This window comes from Rhyacophila brunnea, unplaced genomic scaffold (genome assembly GCF_057557595.1).
Source record: "Rhyacophila brunnea isolate RB1 unplaced genomic scaffold, BYU_Rbru_1.0 scaffold_10, whole genome shotgun sequence".
Taxonomy (NCBI): domain Eukaryota; kingdom Metazoa; phylum Arthropoda; class Insecta; order Trichoptera; family Rhyacophilidae; genus Rhyacophila; species Rhyacophila brunnea.
In genome coordinates this window covers 27,056,381-27,077,278 of record NW_028232752.1, presented here as the reverse complement: position 1 = coordinate 27,077,278, position 20,898 = coordinate 27,056,381, and the positions used below count along the sequence as shown (strand labels likewise).

General features: G+C 30.5%; 1 protein-coding gene across 1 annotated transcript in view; it reads left to right on the top strand.

Annotated features, from left to right (window-relative positions):
- The window catches only part of Gdap2 (ganglioside induced differentiation associated protein 2), a 360,077-nt gene extending 349,535 nt beyond the window's left edge, over window positions 1–10,542 (top strand). Inside the window, exons 11-14 of the mRNA XM_085952868.1 lie at window positions 2,522–2,661; window positions 4,971–5,025; window positions 7,105–7,248; window positions 9,008–10,542. Coding sequence (XP_085808994.1) covers window positions 2,522–2,661; window positions 4,971–5,025; window positions 7,105–7,248; window positions 9,008–9,052 — 384 coding nt within the window. The 3' untranslated portion in view covers window positions 9,053–10,542. The remainder of the gene's footprint in view (window positions 1–2,521; window positions 2,662–4,970; window positions 5,026–7,104; window positions 7,249–9,007) is intronic.
- Window positions 10,543–20,898: the final 10,356 nt, after the last annotated feature.

Below are 20,898 nucleotides of genomic sequence, written 5' to 3'. Positions count from 1 at the left end.
ATCAAACATTATTATAAATTAACAGTTGCACCTGTGAATAAAAACTACAACTTTGTCAGCATACTCTGTCCACTGCAGAGAATTACAAGCTTTTAAATACAAATACATTCACACAAACATATAAATAAAATAATACAGTTTGTTACTGAAAAGCAATACCGTGCAATTAGAAATTGAAATGTTGATGCCTGCGCCCTATATGCCTTACTTGGATGATTCTCTGCCGTCCAATCAGCTGATGTAAACGCTCTAGCTTGGGTTCCTCTGTAGTGCTATTGACAATGTGATTTTGTTAATACACCTTGCCGATACCATACGAGTGAAGAAATACATTTAAAATACCCTGAAACAATCCTTGATTTTCTGACCAAATGGGATTTTTAACTTTACGTTTTTCGCTTTCCGAGTGATTTCTCTTATCCATTAATCCACCGATCCGTCAGTCATTTTTACAAATTTCTAATAACTATGTAAACTGAGATGTTTCTAACTCCGCCAACTAGGGATTGCAATACCGAATAAAAATACTTATGCCGGTATTAATACCGGTATTCGTGAAATATATAAAAGGGTCTTTAAAATAATAATATTTTATAGAACACGCCATTGCTGGTCTCCAAGGGCGTTAAAGAACAGCGAAAGTAAACCAAACATCGCGTAACCCGACAAAAAAAATACAGTCGTTCAACCTTTTATGTTAATTAATAAATTTTGTTTCCACTTCAATACCGAATATATCGAAATTATCTGATTTTTAAAACTGGTATTTCGGTATCGAAAAATACTGGGATACCTACCGGTATTGCAATCCCTACTGCCAACTATATAATTTAAATCAAGTGAGTGATAGTACTAGTATGAGTTATTCGTAACATTATGAGAAATCTATTTTATTAAATATTACGAGTACCTTGATTTCAATTACAAATCTGGCAGCCGTTTCTTAGCAAAATCTAAAACACCTCAGATGGTATAGTTATCAATTATTCATATTAATGACAGATGGATAAGAGCTATCATTCGAAAAATGAAAGACATGATTTCGAATCCCACTTAATCCAGTATATTTATAGTTTTTTTTTCTTATACCTACTTAGGTATGAATACTTTTGAGGTTTTTCAAAATATTCTGTATTTTCAATTAAAAAATCATTTTTTTTGTGCCGTATAAATAAGCATCGCAGTACTTAAGTAACTGTTGAATTCCGACATATTCGCAAATTTGATTAGCAACGTGAAATAACCTATTTAACAAGTCTCCGAAACTCATGACATTAAAAAATTAGCACTAACTTGTCATTGATTTTCAGACGTAGTTAGTGTGTGCTAATTTTTAAATATTGGAATCTGTATTCCTACATGCATACTGTAATTTGACAAAGTTACACGATAATAAATCAACCCAAACAAATTTCCAGAAACTTGACTTAAATTTATTCATCGTAGTTAATTCCTGTTCATTTTTTTTCATTAAAACCTTACAGAATTTGACGAAATAAAATTTATTAATATTTTATGATTTATCATGCTTAACGACGAACGCTCCTTGAAAATATAAGAAGTCAAAACTATCAATTTATTATCATGTAATCTTGAGATGTTTATAGCTTAGCCAAACATCAACGCGTTTTCGTGTATCCAAATGTTTCTGAGAGAATGTAACCTGCAAGTATAAATTAAAATACCATATGGCTGAAGCTAACATTCAATATACTTAATATAATCATTTATGAATCTTGTATAAATGAAATGAAGCAACAGAATATAGAAATTTTCGAGATTTTCAATCCCGAATCTCGAGAATTGAAATTTTTAACATTTTGGGAAATCCCGGATCTCAAGATTTTTTTCTGTGGAATCGGGATTTCTTTGTTATCAAATATTAATTGAAAAACGATTATTCTATTTGAAAAAAGTAGACAGAAAACATAAAACGTTCACAGACTGATCGGGGCATTTAACACAATTAAGCCAACTTCGACTCAAAATGAGTGCAATTTTTCAGTCAGGGAATTTTGTGTCTCAAAAACATACGCGATTGTCAGACGAAGCGATTGACAGTCTTGTGATCTTTTAAATTCTATTTTAATAAGTAATGTTTTGAATTATTTTTGTTTTCCTACTTCTATATGTTTGTCTTCTTACATAAATAAAAAAATAATATTTTTTTGGAATTTGTCTGTTTTTACTCTGATTTTCGGATTTTTTACAGGTTTTTTTTAAATGTCCCGATATCTCAAGAATTCTCGAGAATTCTTTTCTTGAAATCCTGAATCTCGAGAATTCAAAATTTCATCATTTCGGGAAATCCCGAATCTCGAGATTGAGATTTTCTCGGAAAATACCCAACTCTACTCATATTGCCCATTAGGCAATATGAGGTACCTCCCCTCTACCCTATTATCTAGGCACCTTCCGTATAATGACCACCTGTTTTTTTTTTTTAAATTTAGTACATAATTGTTTGTCTTTTCAAAATCATTAATATAATATTAAATAATTTATTATATTATTTTTTCAGGCTTTGCTTTACCTCATAGCACTTCTAGACCCCATAGTCAAAGGAGATTACGTGATCGCATACTTCCACACCCTCACGTCTGGCGCTAACTACCCTTCGTTTGCATGGCTCAAGGAGGTTTACAGTATCCTGCCTTACAAGTAAGTATAATTTTCGCATTAATAATCACTACTGAATAAATCAATATCAATATAACTGTCTTCAAAACAAACTTATTTTCTTGTAATTATTTCGTTAGAGAAGATTTTTCACGCGCAACATAACAATCAGTATACCAGTGGTCGCGAAACCTTCGTTCTCGAGTTACCGATAGAGTTATCGCGTACGATATTATGCGATTGACACATCTCAGTTAGCCATGTTTAAATGGATGATCTTTAATGACAAATTAATTTCGTTAAATTTTTCCATAAACTTCACCCCTCACGTCAAAATCTTCGCCTGCGGCGCATTTCGGTCTCTGTAATAATAATATCATATAAAATGATACATAATATAGTTGTTTTACACCTAATATCGACACAATACGTCCTAAGGCGTAAAACCCAGTTAACGCAGCAAGTGGGGCTCTCGCGCAAAATTTCACAAGTGGCGCGTAAATCATCGAAAATACAACGTAATCAAATACGCCAGCGCACACTGGATTTGACGACGCATTGTGCCCGCCTGCCCCATGAGTCATCGTTTTTTGGCTTCTCAGCGATACGAATTAACGAAAATACGACGTAGTCCATTCATTGAACACGGATAGCAAAATCACGCTCCTGGCAGCGTCGTCGATAGACGGGCGAGAAGCCATTATTTAATAACAGTGAACTCTTCGTTAAGTTATTGCGTGTCCGATATTTCGCTGGTATAATAATGTCATCGTGAATATTAATTACAAGCCCCGAGAAATTTAATAATATTTTTATTGCCATGTTATGAGAGACGCTGATAATAATAATTATTTTGTGCTCCTTGAGCCCCTTATTACATAGGTGAAGGGTAATGCGCGAGTGGGAGGGGGCCTACTCAGTAGTGAGCGCGCTGAACGCTTTTTTGGTGGGCTTTATGCCTAAAGACCACACCAGCAGATGAGCTGAAATATTAACGACCACAATTAGTAATCTCGAAAATCATTATTTACTTGTATTAAAAGAAGGCTTTTAGTTAAGTATATAAGTATATATATTTTTTAATTTTTTTAGATTTAAATTACATTTTTAATTATACACAATAAATATGATGCAATATGAAAAAACGTGACCGGTGACTTAACGGCCCACATGTTCAGCGTAGGTCAAAATGGAGCTTTTATGGTATTTTCAGAGCATAACCCTGGACATTCCTTAAACGTTGTAGATAATCTATTTATATAATTTTGAAGCCTTGTTATCCTTTATATTTATTTTAAACATTTGATGACTGCATAAAGTATTTTTATTACATAAGATAGTATTCTTTTAAACCTCTCGCTCTAATGTTTTAGAATATAGTCATATTTCAGTACGTCAATGTGCAGTGGTGTTAAGATTTTTTACGTTCATTAATTTTTAAACGCATTTACAAAACCATTAGTAAAATTAATGTTAACATTATATAGTGACATATTTACGATAAAAATTTATATTTTATAATCTTTTTGATCCCAAATTTGAAAAGAATTAGGCATTTTATTAGTCAAAAATGGGCACTATTTACACATTTGATGATAATTATAAAGATACTTATTATAAGCAATGTCTTTGACCATTCAAATGTGATAAACATCCTACGAATAATGTTTGCTTTATCATAATTATTGACCTAAGAATAAGGTAGTATTTTTTTTAAACACGCCATTTCTATTGGCATTTCCCAGTAGCTAAGCTACAACATACGGCCGTAGCCATAAATTGACAAACGATAAATGAAGTAGGGAGTAAGATCATATCAATGCGCGTATTTGAACATGTACCTAACCGAAAAAAATATATAAGTATTTTTTAAAAACGGTCATTACCATAATGATGGTTAAATCATTTTACTTTTAATACTATTTTTAACAGTTTTTATTCTGTCGGTGTCATCAGCTGTATAAACAAAAGATTGGTATTATTATAAATTGTTTACTTTAAAATGATATTGTAAACAGTGTTGTTATTTATATTTTTCGACTGGCGTATAAAATTTACCTCCAATCGGGAGCGTCGAATAAAGTCATTATATAACAGCACATTGTAGAAATTGTAGAATTTACATAAAATTAATTTATACTTTAACTAATAGTAAAATTGTAAATTTACGCCTTTCGTGGCAATAAGGTTGCCGACAGCTGATTTAGAAAAACGTAATGAGAAATCCATACTAGGTAAAATAAAATTTATAAGTAAGACAAAAACTTTTACAGCATCTGTTTGTTGTTTGTGTTTACTCGTAGCTCAAAACAATGTAAAACTTAAAGGTGTGTGGTTTCTTTTGTTTTCAGATACAAGAAGAATCTTAAAGCATTCTACATTGTCCACCCCACAATCTGGACTAAGGTAAGCAAGCATCCTTTGCAGCCTCAGAAGTTCTTTGTCGTTATTTTTATTTACTTAATTGTTTATTTTATCAAAGGATAGCTTTGTATTGTTTCAAACTGAAAACCAAAGTAGAGGTTTAAAATGTAATCCTTTATTCAAATTCACGCAACTATGGCCATTCTATACTTATGCATATTATACATATTATATATATAAATTATATATATTAAATTGCCATAGAACTATCACAGTATCTTTTTTTTCATTGAATACTTAATATAACTAGAAAAAATATCAGGTGGTAGTGCCATCTGTCAACATTCTTGTCGAATTAAATAATGAATAATCATGTTACACACATTATTTTTTATTTATACAAAAATCTAGATATTTTTAACATTTGAAAAAAACGATACCCATTAATAAAAATCGAACTTTTGAAAAATGTAGGTACCTACTTATGCGTAATGATTATTTTACAGGCTTTGATAAAAACGGTACTCTCTGCCTTAAAGTCAGGAATAAACAGTTCTTTTTTTAAATACACTGCCTCCATGTGCTCTACCAACTAAGCTATGTGTGTCCTATCTTTGGCAGTCGCAAAAAAATGCTATTTAAAAAGCGCATCAGATAGAATTATAAAAACAATTGTTAATTTTCGGATAGGGCACACATAGCTTAGTTGGTAGAGCACAAGGGCGTGGGTTTTTTTTTCTAGTGGTTAGGTAGGTATACTTATATTTCTCTGAGATGTTTACAAATTATGTATGTTCAATAAAGAATTTTACAATCTTTAATCTTGTGAAATATTCGTTGATAGCTTCCTTATATCCGTCGATCTAGCGGACTTTCTTAGAGCCTCACTGTAACATGTAACCAATTAGTCCCACACATATAGGTACTGACATGTGTAGCCTATTGCTACTGTTGAAATAATAAGTTTATTTGTTTATTGAGAGATTGACAACAAACAGAACATAAATTCTAAGGTTCGAGGATTTTTTGGGTATTACACAAAATATTTTTGTGTTATCTTGTTAAGTGCTATTGACACCTCCTCCCAGACTTAATAAAAGTTAACAAAAACAACTTAATGTATCTTAAAACGAAAAATAAACTTCTCTTAAGGTCGTCAAGGCTTCAATAAAATAATTGAAAAGTTACAAATTCCCATTTTAATTAAATTAACTGAGACAAAATAAAAACAATGTACATCAAAGTGGCGAAGGGTGACTTTTGGAAAGAGGTAGGCTGTGTAGATAATAGAAAAAGAGCACACTTGTCAGGTATACTTACGGGAAATAAGAAGCTAACACGATATTACTACTGATGAATAGGTATACAGTAATTCGATGAAATTTGAATAGCTCACTCACAATATAAAATTGAGCGATGAGTTTAAATTATGTATTTTCCTAAACATTTATACACGTAACGTACATCCAAAATATGTCATTGGTGGCTTTAAAAAACTCGTTGTTGTGTATCTGTTCCACAACAATTTACAATTTCACCCGTAAAACTAGACATTTTAAAATACTTATATATTTAAAACACTGACGAATGACTTAGGTACAATATCAGATAAATTATCCACATTCAGAAAACACAATAGTTATTGAATCGCAAAGAAATTATCTTTTTATTAATTGTTTTGGATAAAGCTGCAGTCATAGACAATAATATTATGCGCAAAGGTTTAAGGCTTCAGATTCCAAGCCCACCATATTGCACACATTTCAGTAGATGGAGCTGATGTCACGTGTAACGGCCATAAATAATTTATTGGAATTCCTTAAAAATAATCGTATACATACAGTATTTCAGACAGATGGCATCATCGGATATTTTTTATTTATTTTAAATTTAATACTTGAAGATCTATTTTTCTTAGAAGGTAGACTACAGGTTTACACATTTCCTTTACTAAAATCAAGAAAATATTATTCCAAAATATTGTAATCAAGTATGATTTTTCAACTCACTTTTTGTTTGTCATCCCATTGATGAGAATACAATGCGGCGACTTATACTTGGAACGCCTATCATTACTTTGTATACTTAAATGTCATATAACATTCAATTTCTTTGTTGCAGATGATGACTTGGTGGTTCACTACATTCATGGCCCCCGCTATAAAACAGAAGGTGCACAACCTTCCCGGGGTGGAGTACCTGTACTCTGTGATGGCCCCCGACCAGCTTGAAATCCCCGCCTACATTACTGAATACGACATGACGGTTAGTCATCTTCACAAATTGCCAACAAAACCATGAGCTTACTCATACAATACGGTATCTTTGATAAGCATACCCATTCTGAATCCTAGTCTAATCCAATATACATCTACCCGAGAACAAATCAAATAATTATTTGAAACTCTACGAAAGCATTCCTGTCAATTTAAACATAGTTTTGACAGTACAAATCTGCACGCTTTCAACCAAACAACATTCGACAAAACCATATGTCGCTACTACTGATGAAAAGTTTTTAAAAATCCCCCAAACATGACCATCCTTGCAGGTTTGTCTTTTTATTTGCACATATTTTTGATCTGCATACAAAAAACCATTGACTAAAATGTTTTCTACACCGTTTAAACAGTTCGTATAGAAAGTTCAGTTGTTTAGAGGCAGATATATCTTGGTCTGGACTGGTATTAATATAATGTACGTGTAATGTTAAATTTGCTAAAAATTCAAATTGAAATAAAAGAATTATAAGTAGATAATAAAATCAATGATGTTACAAACCTCGAGGTCTAAATGTTTTATTTTGAATGGAATTAGATTTATATGGATTAGATAAAATGATTTTTTTGCAAGTGGGTGCTTATTCATGATATACGTATCTAGCAATTTAGTTTTATTATATATTATATAGACATAATGATAATATTAAACAAATTATGGAATTTCTATAAGGACATATTATTGTAGTGTCTTTTGTTTAATTGGTAAGAGTTAAATAGAATTCAAAATAATTACATTGCCGTTCAGGCAAAAGTCACTATTAGCAAATCTAGTTTTTGAAATGTTTGGTCAAGCTCAGCATTTTTGCCCCATTTAAAGAGTTCCTATAATTTTCTAAATCTTTTGACATTTAACTCAAAACAGCTGATTTGTAATATCAATTTTAATTAATTACTATATACATAGAATCATTACTACAACAATATTTTGTAAATAAGTAAGCAATCAGGATTTAATATAAACTGTGATTGTATAATTTTTATAATAAATCATTATAAAGCTTTTAATAATTATCTCTAAAGTATATACATACGAGCAGATGGCAAGTTTTATTATAAAATAGTGGAAAGTATAAAATAATCAACCATAAGTATCTTATAAAATCTACGTCTCCTACATTTAATAATATTTCTGAATGATCATTCCACAGGCAATTAAATGTTTTGCCATAATAGTGAAATTTTTTTAACGCTTTCAATTGACCCAACTACTCTTATTCTAAATTGCTGTATACATATTATGACGTTACAGCTAGTGATCATAAAAAATATTAGATACTTGTCTATTTAATAAGACGGATGCGGGTCTCTTAATTCTAATAATGAACAATGAATACAATCTGGTTATACTTACTTACTTTATATTTATAAATACTTGCCATTACATTTATAATACTTGACAAAATTCCTTTAATACTTCTCAATAATATACACTTTGTCAAGGTAATCTTAATAATTTATACATTTTAATTGAACAGTATAGTAACACTGTTTATGTGACTGCATTTTGTTTAAAATAATTAATTAAACATAGACACATCATGCTCTCATTAATTCATCTGCTGCTATCAATATCAAATTGACTTTAAAAAAAATGGTCAGTTAAATCCAAACTATTGATTTTTTTCAAATGCATCTCGCGGACAGTTTTCCTCAAATGGGTAAGACCTTTACAAACTAAATAGATTATTTTTAAAATACTTATTTATTATATTTTTTTTTATTTCTAATCTTTTTTATTTCAGATAAACGGACTACATTACTTCCAGCCCGACCCATCGAGTACATAAAACAATCCGAGATGTTTCAATAATTACTCATCTCCAGTGATAATTTTGCATCAAATGCAACAATAATGGTTCCATAATTTAGGGAAAAAACAAACATTAACATAGCAGCGGCTAAAGGGAGTTTTTTTTTGTTATTCGTAAACGGACTGAAAAAAATATTTAGTGATCGACGCCTCGAAAAAAATACGCATAGCAATATCCCTCAATAGGTGACTAATAATGGTAGACTTAAGAAAGTGTAATTATTGATAAATTTTGATTACTTATTACTTAAAGAAGCATTAATTATTTAACGTTTAAAACTGTTACAATTAGATTTATCTGATGTTAAAACATATGCGGTGGAATAATATAAAAAGAACCTCGTTGTATAAACCAAATGGAGCAAGCTCTTGCATTGAGATTAGATATAACACATTGCCACCTTCGTTTTTCCCCTATCCCATGCTATCCCGCTGTCTATATTATTCAAAAATCGATACACCCAGATCATAATATTAGCCAATCACTACTTAGCTTACAATATTTTTTTTACAGTTTCTCGGAGTTTGTATTAGCTCAATGTCACGTTTCTGGCTGGAAGATTACTGTAGTGAAGAGTAACTATTAAAAATAACATATTCCCATTCATTTTGTATTCCTTCATTGTGTAAAATAGATCAAATTTCAATGTGCTGGCACAATTGCTTGGTATAAATAAATTATTAAAACTTATAATATAAAGATATCAATTTGGTCAAAAACATTGTATGTATTTAGATATACCTTTACGATATTCACATATCCAATTACCATTGTTAAAATCACATTGCAACTATCAGGGCGGAATGTATGTGTTTGATAGAGTTACAGCTGGATATTTCATTCCATGGTGTTTTCATACAAAACGTGTAGGTATTAATAATATACAAATTTGTGTACCTATCTATGTTGGTTCTATTTATATTATTCCCCCAAATACTCCAGTCGTGAATATATTTATTAAGAATTATTATAAATCTGGTAATATTGCTTTCGTAACTTCACAATTGAAACTATACATTGTCACTGCCTAAACATTAGGCAATTGAGTGTGAAGTGGCTTTACTTTTTTGTGGACATTTTTCATCAATGTGCAAATTTACCTTTAGAACCAGATAAATGTACTTAAAGATTAATATTGACAATTCACCGGGCCTGAAAATTTTAATTATTTATTTTCTACATGCATTAATGTTTAACTATTTTTAAATCTTTCGAATATCTTTGATGACGTTTTATCGTAATTAAAGATTTATTTTTTCATCGGTGCAAATGTTTTGCATTATTGATGTTCTCGTAACAATGTATTAAATATATTAAAAAAAAAACAATTAATGCAAACATATTGTAATAGATAGTGTACTATATTGTGCTAAATTTATGGCGTATTTATATCTAAAACTACTTTAAAAAAAAAAAAAATGAGGATCTGGGTAGACAAAAAACGTATGTGCTAAAATGTAATTTTGAAAAAAAATTTTAAATTTTTATTTTTTTTTTATATACCTACTTATCTAAGGTGTATCAATAATATGTATACCTTTAGCGGTAGATACAATATGTAGCTATCAGATTGAAATGTTATTAAAAAAATACTGTTACAACGGAAACCCCAATTTTACATAGCCTCGTCTTCTATCTAGATCCTTGTTATTATTTTTAAAGTGCTTGTAAATTAATGAATAATATCAATGTTATTAAGTATTAATAATGAAACTTTTTCTTATTATGGCATTATGTGTGTAAATCGTATTTTAAATGTAATATTTTAACTTGAATAAATCAAAATGACTCATGGTTAAATTTTTCTTTGATAATTATATCAATCATTAATATTTAAATAAAGTTGAAACGTTGTTGAAAAGTTGTAGGTAGTAATTGAAAAATAATTATTAAATTATGAATTAATTGTCTTGCATTTTTTGCACTTTACCTTGTAAATACACTCGCAATTTTCAATCCTTTGATATCCATACAAATAGGATATACGTACAGTTGAATCGTGGATAAGATATAAATGGAGAAAGTATTATCAAAACAGTGAAACAAACATATATATAAATGTATATGAACTGATATTTGTATGCGACATTATGAAAATATTTAAACTTTTCAAAGATACATTAATATCTTCTAATATATTATACGAAACTAAATGACTTATCAACATTTATCTTCTAACATGTTGTCTTTTAAAACATGGTTGGGTATACTTAAGTTAAATATGAATGCAAAAGGAAAATGGAGATTAATCTAAAATCACTACGTTTCAGGAGAGCCAAAGAAAAATTCAATTTTTAATAACTTTGTATATGAATGTATATTATGTGTCTATGTGAATTCATAGGCATTAATTCGACTTATTTTTTTAATCATTAATGCCTATATTTATTTAAGTTTGTTGTCAGTGGCTCTACAATCCGATGTGGATCTTGGCCACCTCATCACGAGGTTTCTTAAGAGATTTTTCTTACAAAAAATGGATGTTTGCCAATTGCTCAACTTATCATGTCTATGCTCTCGGTCTAAGCATGTGAATTTTCCAAACCCTGAGATTAGAACCTGAGAACCACGACTTCATAAGTGGACATGTTATCACTCATCTAAGATTAATTTGGCATACCTATTCAACTCATTTTTCAATTTTTCAAGCCTTATCTCCGTTATCTCTTTGCACACATAAATAATCTGATTTTCACAGTACGAAGATAAAACTTTAATTTTTTTTAAATGCTGATTTTTAAAAAAAATCTTTATTTGCCACCATTAAACGCAAGCGTATAGACAGAGCGTTTTTTTTAAATTAAATATCTTCAAGACATCATGTCATTGAATTCCAGACGACGGATCATTAAAACATATTGTTACAAAAGTGTTACCAATTAGTGATAACCAATTTGTAGGTGTCATTAGGTGACATGTTTCCCTGCCACAATTCCATACAATTACTATTAATAAGTAAGCATCATACATCGTTAATTTATCATGACGAATTAAATTATGAATACTATTTAATTTTTTCTTAGCATGAAATTTTTTGCATCCAAAAGTTCTGCGAATCTACCACTCGTAATTTCCGTATTGCGGATAATTATTATTGATCTTATAACTTCACTTTATATTACGTCTACAATTTTACGGAGAAATGTCATGTGCTGGTTTCTAAAAGCTAATTTTATTAGGAATGGATTATTGCGCTTTTATTAAACTAAGATGTCATTGTTATAAACTAGACCTAACAATGCTTATGAAGGGATATTGCCCAAAAAAGTGATAAAATATTTTCTGTTGTTATTTGTAATGTATAGTATAAAAAAAATGTTGAAATTACAATATTGTAACTCTAGTGTTTGTTTTAACAAAAACTTATATATCCGATGAACTGAGCAAAAATTGTCAGTTGTGCCAACAAGAAATCAGCGTGTCTTTATTTCAAAGACGGTGATTTGTAACGCAGCAATCAAAATGAAATTTCAATGTGCGTTGTTTTCAAACGTATAGTTATAGTATAAAAACTAATTTTTAATAATTCCCACATTTAATTGCCATGTTAATTAATAAATTATCTATTTAAACTCAGTGATGCATGTAAACATAAAATAGTACTAGAAAATTCATCAAAAATTCACTTATATGAAGTATTCTTTCTTAACCAATATATCTAATTTTGATTTTATGGTTTAATATAAATTATCCAATAATTTCTTTAATAAATAATGCTCACTCTACAAAAAAATGTATTATGTAGTTTATTATTAAGCATTGTACCTATTATAAGGTTTTTTTTTATTTTTAATTATTCTTTTGATAGATACATTATTTTTAAATGTATAACAAAAGATAATACTATATAAATATCATTCTCTAGTTATTTTATTATATTATTTACCCATAATATTATTAATAATTATTATACATACCAGTCAGTTTCTTGTTGACAAATCAATATCCATGCCCATGTAAATGTGTCAATGTCACATGTCAAATGTTTAAAAAAAAAATTGAAATATGCAATTGATGCCCTCTCCGGTAAAAGTAGCATTCATTTAAGCGCAACCCGCCATCTCTAAAATCATGTGAAACTTCCTGCACCCACTCTAATACTTAAATACTTCTATTTGTTGTCGAGATTAATTAATAATTTTTGTCTGTTACGTAGACAAAATTGTATGACGCATCATTTAAACTGATTTATCAAAAACTTGCGTTAATGTGATATAGCTCTTTTTTCGGAGAAGGGCTCAATTTCTTATCATTATTTGATTAAAATTTAGATTTTATAGCCATCATTCCCAGAATTGTTTTAAAATTGTTATAGTTACTAATAATTACTAACATATTTTTAAAAATTCTAAATTTAATAGATAATAAACAATATTATTTTGTGAATTCTAAATATTTTAATGGGTGCCAAGTTTACGATATTTTCTAACATTTTTATTTGTGATTTAATTAGTATTCTTATACCACTTTTAATTTTATCTTTTTAGAATTACATTACGCGAGCCCAATACTATAAGATTCCTCAAGTGTTTATTTTAGTGACAAAACAAACCTAATAAAAATAAGTAGTATTCTATGCTGCCCCATTGATACTTTTGTTTCACCAAAAATAAATACTTAGAACCTTGTAGTTTTCCACTCGCAATAAGTTTAAACATTTTTTTTTTATTTAATACTAAAAGTCTACCGACCCCATTGAAAATTTATGGATCAAACTGAATATTTAGAAAAAATATATAGACAGATGTTATACATATCATAATTTTCTAAAATTTAAACTCTACTCTTTATACTTACCTACTTTATTTTTGTAACAAAGTATTTTATTATAGTAGTGCTTAGAATAAATTATATTTCTCATAGAAAGATCATTTTTAAAAATTTATTTGAATATACCTTAGGAATTGAAATATTTTTCTACTCATGCATTTATTGATTTCATTATGAATAAATACTTCTGGCGGCAGTGTACAAATTTAGCTACCTCATTAAACATCAAACATCAATGGGGAAATTATTCAGTTTGTATGTTTAAATAAAATCATTTTATTTTATATAAATAGCAAGAAACTAATTTATAGTGATATCTCAATTTATTTATATCTCCAGTCACAATTTACATCTCATGAAGAACACTTACAATTCAAATGAGGACTTTGGAAAATAAAACAGCATTTTCCATTCTGGGCCTATAAAAATATATCATTTCTCTCTCAATCTTCTCGTGGAAAAAGTGTTTTAAAATGTTATTCGTATCTAATGATACCAATAATAATAAAATAAGAATAAACAATTTAAAATAGTTTTTTCAAAAGAGAGAAATAATGTATTTTTGTTGGCTAAAATGGAAACTGCTGTTTTTGTTTCCAGATCCCTGAAATGTACTTTATTAGCTCATGCAGACAATTAATCTCATATTAACTCAAAATTCTAATAAATCTCCCACTTTCAATTATTGATACTGATCTCTCACTTCCCACTGCAATATTTCTTAGCCTGTCCTGATTGTAAGCCGACTGTTGAGACAATATTCATACACCTAAGTAATGTATAGCTATATGCAAAAAACATATTCTTTACTGTACAGACGTCTATGAAGCTTGTTAATTAACATTACATAACCATTACATATTGGAGAAAATTCTGTATTTAGTAATCTGTATTTTGAAGTTGCCAACTGAATTGCGTAGATAAAATTGTTGATTTTTGAGTTGAGTTCGTATGTGTGAGCCCACTAAGATGAAATTGTAGGTATCACAATATAAATTCTTTTCTCACCATTATAAACTATGTAATAAAAATCTACAATGTATGTTTTTGTCAGTTCATTTAATATAATATTCAAATTTTTTTAAATACAGTGTTATAAATATTTTTAAATTGTTAATGATTATCAATTTTAAAATAAATTTCATCATCAATTCTTCAATCTTATATCCTAATTGATTTTTCGTAATTTATTTCAATATAAAATATAACTATTTTTATAAATATTGTCCCAGAGGTATTTGGTAGCGAAAAAATAATGTTCAAGAATATGTTGTCTCTCGATTGATCCTTACCGACAATTTTTACCTGCGAGTCACTGGCAACATTTATTATTTCGATGTTCGAATTTAGAACTTGGTTCATCACAGTATAAAAAGTGTTGAATGATATGTCAAATGTTAGCTTGTAGTGCCCTCAGTCAGCGGACAACTTATACCGGTGGATCTTTAACAAGGAAGATCATGGGATTCAATTGTCATGTAGATACATGCGAAACAATGGAAGTATAAATTATTAACAGACCTATGTTTGGTTTCATGTAAAATCCATAGTTAAGAAATCGTGTGATGAACTTTACATACGAGTCATTTATTTCCAAAAACTGCCACGTCCTCATTAATATTATTAAGGTCAAAATCTAACAAAAAATATTTACATATTCTATGTGTATTCACACAGTTTTTCAACAGGTGTGCCGTGAGTATCCCTTCTAGTGTTACTGCCTTCGCCTTAATGGCGCAGATGTCCGATCTTAATAAGATCATAAGGGCCTACACAGCATGGAGGTTTGTATTAACAGAGTTCTGTTTTTACGAGAAATGGATGTTAGCCACTTGCTCAAAGTCGATATTCTGACTTACACACACATTGATAAAAAATATGTGTATTCGCCAGACCCAGGATTCGAACCTGGGAACACGACGTTACGATGTTATAGGTTGTTGCATAAACTACATATTTTCTGTCAAAACTATCGAGCTACACGCTTATGTGATATATAAATTGAATTAAAATTCATCTAAAAGTGTAGTACTCTGAACAGGGAACACAAAATTAATGGGAACTGAAATACCTAACGGGTGTGGAGTAACAGGCAACCGATCTCAAGTGTGAAAGAATATGGGATAAACATAAGCGTATCAAGAATACATCCTAAGCTAGTCTTTTGTTCTGATAACTGCTCTCAGTTTATGCACTGACACTCATTCACTATTGGTGTAATTGAAGGTTGCAACACACACTATTGCATGTCTATAATATGTGTTTAATTTTCGTAGGACACATATATTCAAAATGTAGTGTATTGAGGTTATTGCCATCATTTATTAATTTGTTCTGTGGTTCTGACGCACAATATTGGGGTCAAAAAACTATATGGTATTTAAATTTGTCAGTAAGGTTATGGAGAGGTAACATTATATTTTTGTTTTCATATTTCACCGCAATGTTGTCTAATAATAATCTTATTTTCCCATAGAGATTGAATATTTTTACAATATCAAAGAGTGAAAGAAATATCTATTATAGAATTGACATTTTATCAATAATCCTCGTAAAGTATCTAAATCTGTTGTTTATTAATTGATAACCTTATGACCAGCAATGCTGTAAAATATTTTTAATAAGCTTTTTCCACTCGAACTAGATAAATGATAATGATTATTAATAATGATTAATAATGCAAACTGTATACAAATAATGCAATATATATTTAAAGCTAAATAAATAATGAACATTGCACTATGCTAGATATTTTTACCCAATAGAGTTGTTATTTGAAACAAACAGTATGTGTCTTGTTTCAATTCCATTTGTCTAGCTGATATACGACATTCTGTTATAGTCATCAAATCGATCTGAATAAAAAACATTTAAATATTATTTCACTGCCTTGTTAATACAATAACCACCTCAATATAACCACATGACGACGATGAGGATTCCATGCACAGTTAACTGCCATACGTTGGACGATGTTGAAGTTTATGAAAATGGAAAGCAAAAATTTCATTTCCGTCAAGTGCACGTACACATTTTTGTTAAATCTATATACATATATAAAACAAACTCGGGTTAGTTACACCATTTATAACTCAAGAACGGCTGGACCGATTTTTATGATCTTTGATTTGTTGGATTTGTCTCCGCCCCGAATAGCAGAATAACTATTAAAACATCGGAAAATTTCGCGGTAAAAAAAAATATGAACTTAATTTTCTCATACTTTTTGTATGGAACGGCTTTTGAATGATTTCGATGAATTTTGAATTTTTGCGCATTCGAAAAATAAGAATATCACAAAAAATTTTAATCCGTATACAACGCCATCTCCGATACATGACAGAAAAAATAAACAAGAAACAAACAAACAAATTATCATTTGACAGTTGAATTAGTTCAGCCTCAGATAATCCCGAAAGACTTTCGTAGTATATAGTAGTAATTGTAGATCCCGGCAAATTTTGGAGGAAGTAGTCCTGCCTGAATCTCCTTTGCTTCTCCGACTGCGTCTATCAAATAAATCAAACGAATGCAAACAAAAAATTCTGAAGAAAATTCATTTTCTCATACATTTCGTATGGAACGGCTTTTTTGATGATATCTCAAGAACTGGTTGACTGATTTCGATGATTTTTTTTTTGTCTCGGCCTTGAGAAGTTTCCTTGTGCATTGGAAAAGTAAGAAAATCACAAAAAAAAATCCGTATACAACTAATAATAAACTGCGTTCGGATGAGTATATTCATTTACGCGATGCAATCAGCACCGAAGGAGATGCAGCTAATGTTGGTCTATTGACTATTCTACCGGCGATGTACATTGGCAGCCTGCATCATATGCATGAATATGCGCAAGAAGCAATGACATATATCGACCCTTAATCGGCAGAACAACGTAAGCGACAATTTATAAATTTACAGAAGGTTTTTTTTTAATTACTTCCGTAATTAGTTCCAAAAATGAATTCTGTTAATGTGGTTAATAATAATTGGTTACTGCCTATACTGAAATTATAAAACAATTAGTGCTTTTAGTTTTCGAGATAGTGACGGTAACGCTGTTTTGCTTATGTCTATGATGCAATATTTTTTCCAGACATGTCGCTTACGCTATTTGGCGTAGTTGTTTTTATTTAAATAAATTTCATGCTAATTATCATGACAGGGCATTAATAAGTAAGTATTAAAATAAATAACAGTACCCATTTATTTTACGAAAGGGGGCGTTGTTAAATAAATTAAAAATACTTTGACTTTTTAAATTAATATTTTTGCTTGTAGATACTAATACCGGGAAGAAAGGGTGGAGAACTCACATGTATGCTGGCAGCGTTCTTCACGAGCATCACCTTGATTGAGGGTTGTGTGGACATCAGGACATATAATTCAAGATAAAACACGTCTTTGATTTGACAATTTCCCTGCGCAGGGACGTTTAATTACATTAACTTTTCAGACATTGGTTGGATTACATCATTAATTACACTTGCACAGGAGTCTTAGATTTAGCTATCGCACAGTCATTATAGGGTAACACGTGTTTAAACACATTAGCCGAATCGGCGCGGTGGCGTTTTATCGAGGACGCGACGCATGGTTTTGAGGTGATTATAGGGATTATTATTGGGCCACTTACACAAAAGGGATTCACTGATTTATAATAATGAAGCGAGCGCGACTTTATGGTTTACATCGTAAAGAATCCGGGCCGCACCAAAGGTGCCACCCTGGATATCAGCTTCCACTTTGGCGGGAGAATGAGTACTGTCCGCCCTTATCTGCAACGACCCTATCGGTGGTGAGACAGCGGGGAGGGGTACAAAGTGAATGCCTTCGGTCGAGTCAAAACCTAACGGTGATTTTTTTCTGTCACTCGGCCGAGCGACGATTTCGCCGGTAGGTACAGTTTTTTTTTTTGCCCATTGAGGGTGCTATTGTTTACTTAGCTTTGTCAGAGATTCTAAACATTCGTCAGGGGCAATGGTGTTTTTGATTAAATCGCTGATCTGGAATTTGAAACTGTCGGGCACCAGGGCCTTCCTTTTTCTTTTGGTGACAATACTTAACCACATATAGATAAAATAAAAATAAATGATAGGTATTTTTAAGGTTTCGCTTATATTATTATTAGGCATTGTTATTTTTCATAATGAAATAGATACGTATCTACTCGTACATAATTAAATATGTGGACCTACTAATTATGATAAAATAAAATTGTAATCAACTATTCAGTTTTACAAAAAAATTGTTGTCCCACATTTTTTAAGCAATAATCGCTGTATTATCCTCATTCACATCTTCCTGATCGGATTCCGATAAAGTATCTTTCACTGATAATCCATGTGGCAGTTTCATAAACTCATCCGTCATCTATGTGAAGCTGCTTTTTCAGCATTTGTAGACATTACGTAAAAAACAGGAACAGCCTTTTGGGTGTGGAACCGCACCTCAGATTCAAATTAATAACCAATGAATGTAATTTTTTATAATCAAACTTTTATTTATATTTTATTATGAATGAATTTTATTTTTCGTTTATTATTATTTTGTTTATGTACTACAAAAGGAATATATAAATATATTTTGATTGTTATTGAAGTACTTATATGCATTTTTCTTTGACGAGGAGTACTCAGTGTTACGAAAATTATAGAAGGGGTACACAGATGTCGAAAGTTTGGGGAACACTGGTCTAGAGAGCTATAATATTTATGCCGAATTCCACCGAAAAAAATGTTCTTTTGATTTACACCACCACCGTAGTGGGTGTAGTCGTTCTTTTCGCCGAATGTTTATAGTAGATTTTTGGTTTTTCAATATTGAGGTTCCAACATATTAATCGAAAATGGACAAAAAAGTATTATTGCATTTAAATTATACACAACCTACTCAATACATCCTAATATCTCGTTTATCGGTCTTTTGTCTATTGCACTCGGTGTACCTACACCGTGGCCCCCACATCCTGAAACGGGCCCTCAGGCTAGGGCAGTGGTCGGCAAACTGCGGCTCTTTGGCCCTTTGAGTGCGGCTCTGCCACAGATGCTCTCTGCCATATTTGACATGGCTACAAAGAAGAAGCAAAGAAAATGGAAGAGGATAACCGTAAATGTAATATTGAATAGACCGAGACTTCGCGTTTATTCAAAACTTAAATGGTTTACCGACCTGTATTTATGTGTCGGGAAAAATTGGCGCATTGAAATTTAGAAAGATACAACTAAAAACTCGTAATTTTGCGCTAAATATTCTGTCGATGATGCAAGGAAGAAAGCAGCTTAGGAGAAGAGTCAATAAAAATAAAGTTCTGTATTTAATTAGGTACTGAATAAAATCTGTCAACAATGTTAATATTGCAAGTTTTGTGGTTAGTAAAAAGATTTCCAAAAGAGGAAATCAAGAGTAAATTAAGAAATCGATTTATTGATGAGAACCTGGAATCGTGCTTAAAATTAAATCAACAACATACGAACCTGACTTACCCAAACTTTACAAGGAGATGCAAGGCCATTATTCACATTGAGTTTGTCAGTCATTGTCATGATTCAATTTTATGGATACCTGACTTACAATTTAATTTTTATTAATAAATAAGATCATTATTACGTATGATATTCAGTTTTATTCAGTGTACCTACCTATAATTTAATTAGGACTTAAAACTTTAACTAAAGTTTATTAAGTAAATTAGCAGTGTACCTACTTACTACCTACGTATATAATTTAAGTTTAAGAAATTTGGCTATCAAAAGAAATCTCAATCGTTGTACTGTTGATATTTGGCTCTATTGACTAATGAGTTTGCCGACCACTGGGCTACGGTATTTGACGGGCCCCCTATCCACCGTTTAGATTAAAGGCAGTGTGAAATACTACATTAACGTTTTTCAAATTGTGTTTTAGTTCAAATTGAGGGTACTTATACAGTGACTTATTGACGATTTTCAATACATCTACTTTAATAATGGAGCTGTCGAGTATCGACACATAATAATCAGAAAATATATTGGACAATTATATAAATTAAAATGTTCATAGTTATGAAGTATAA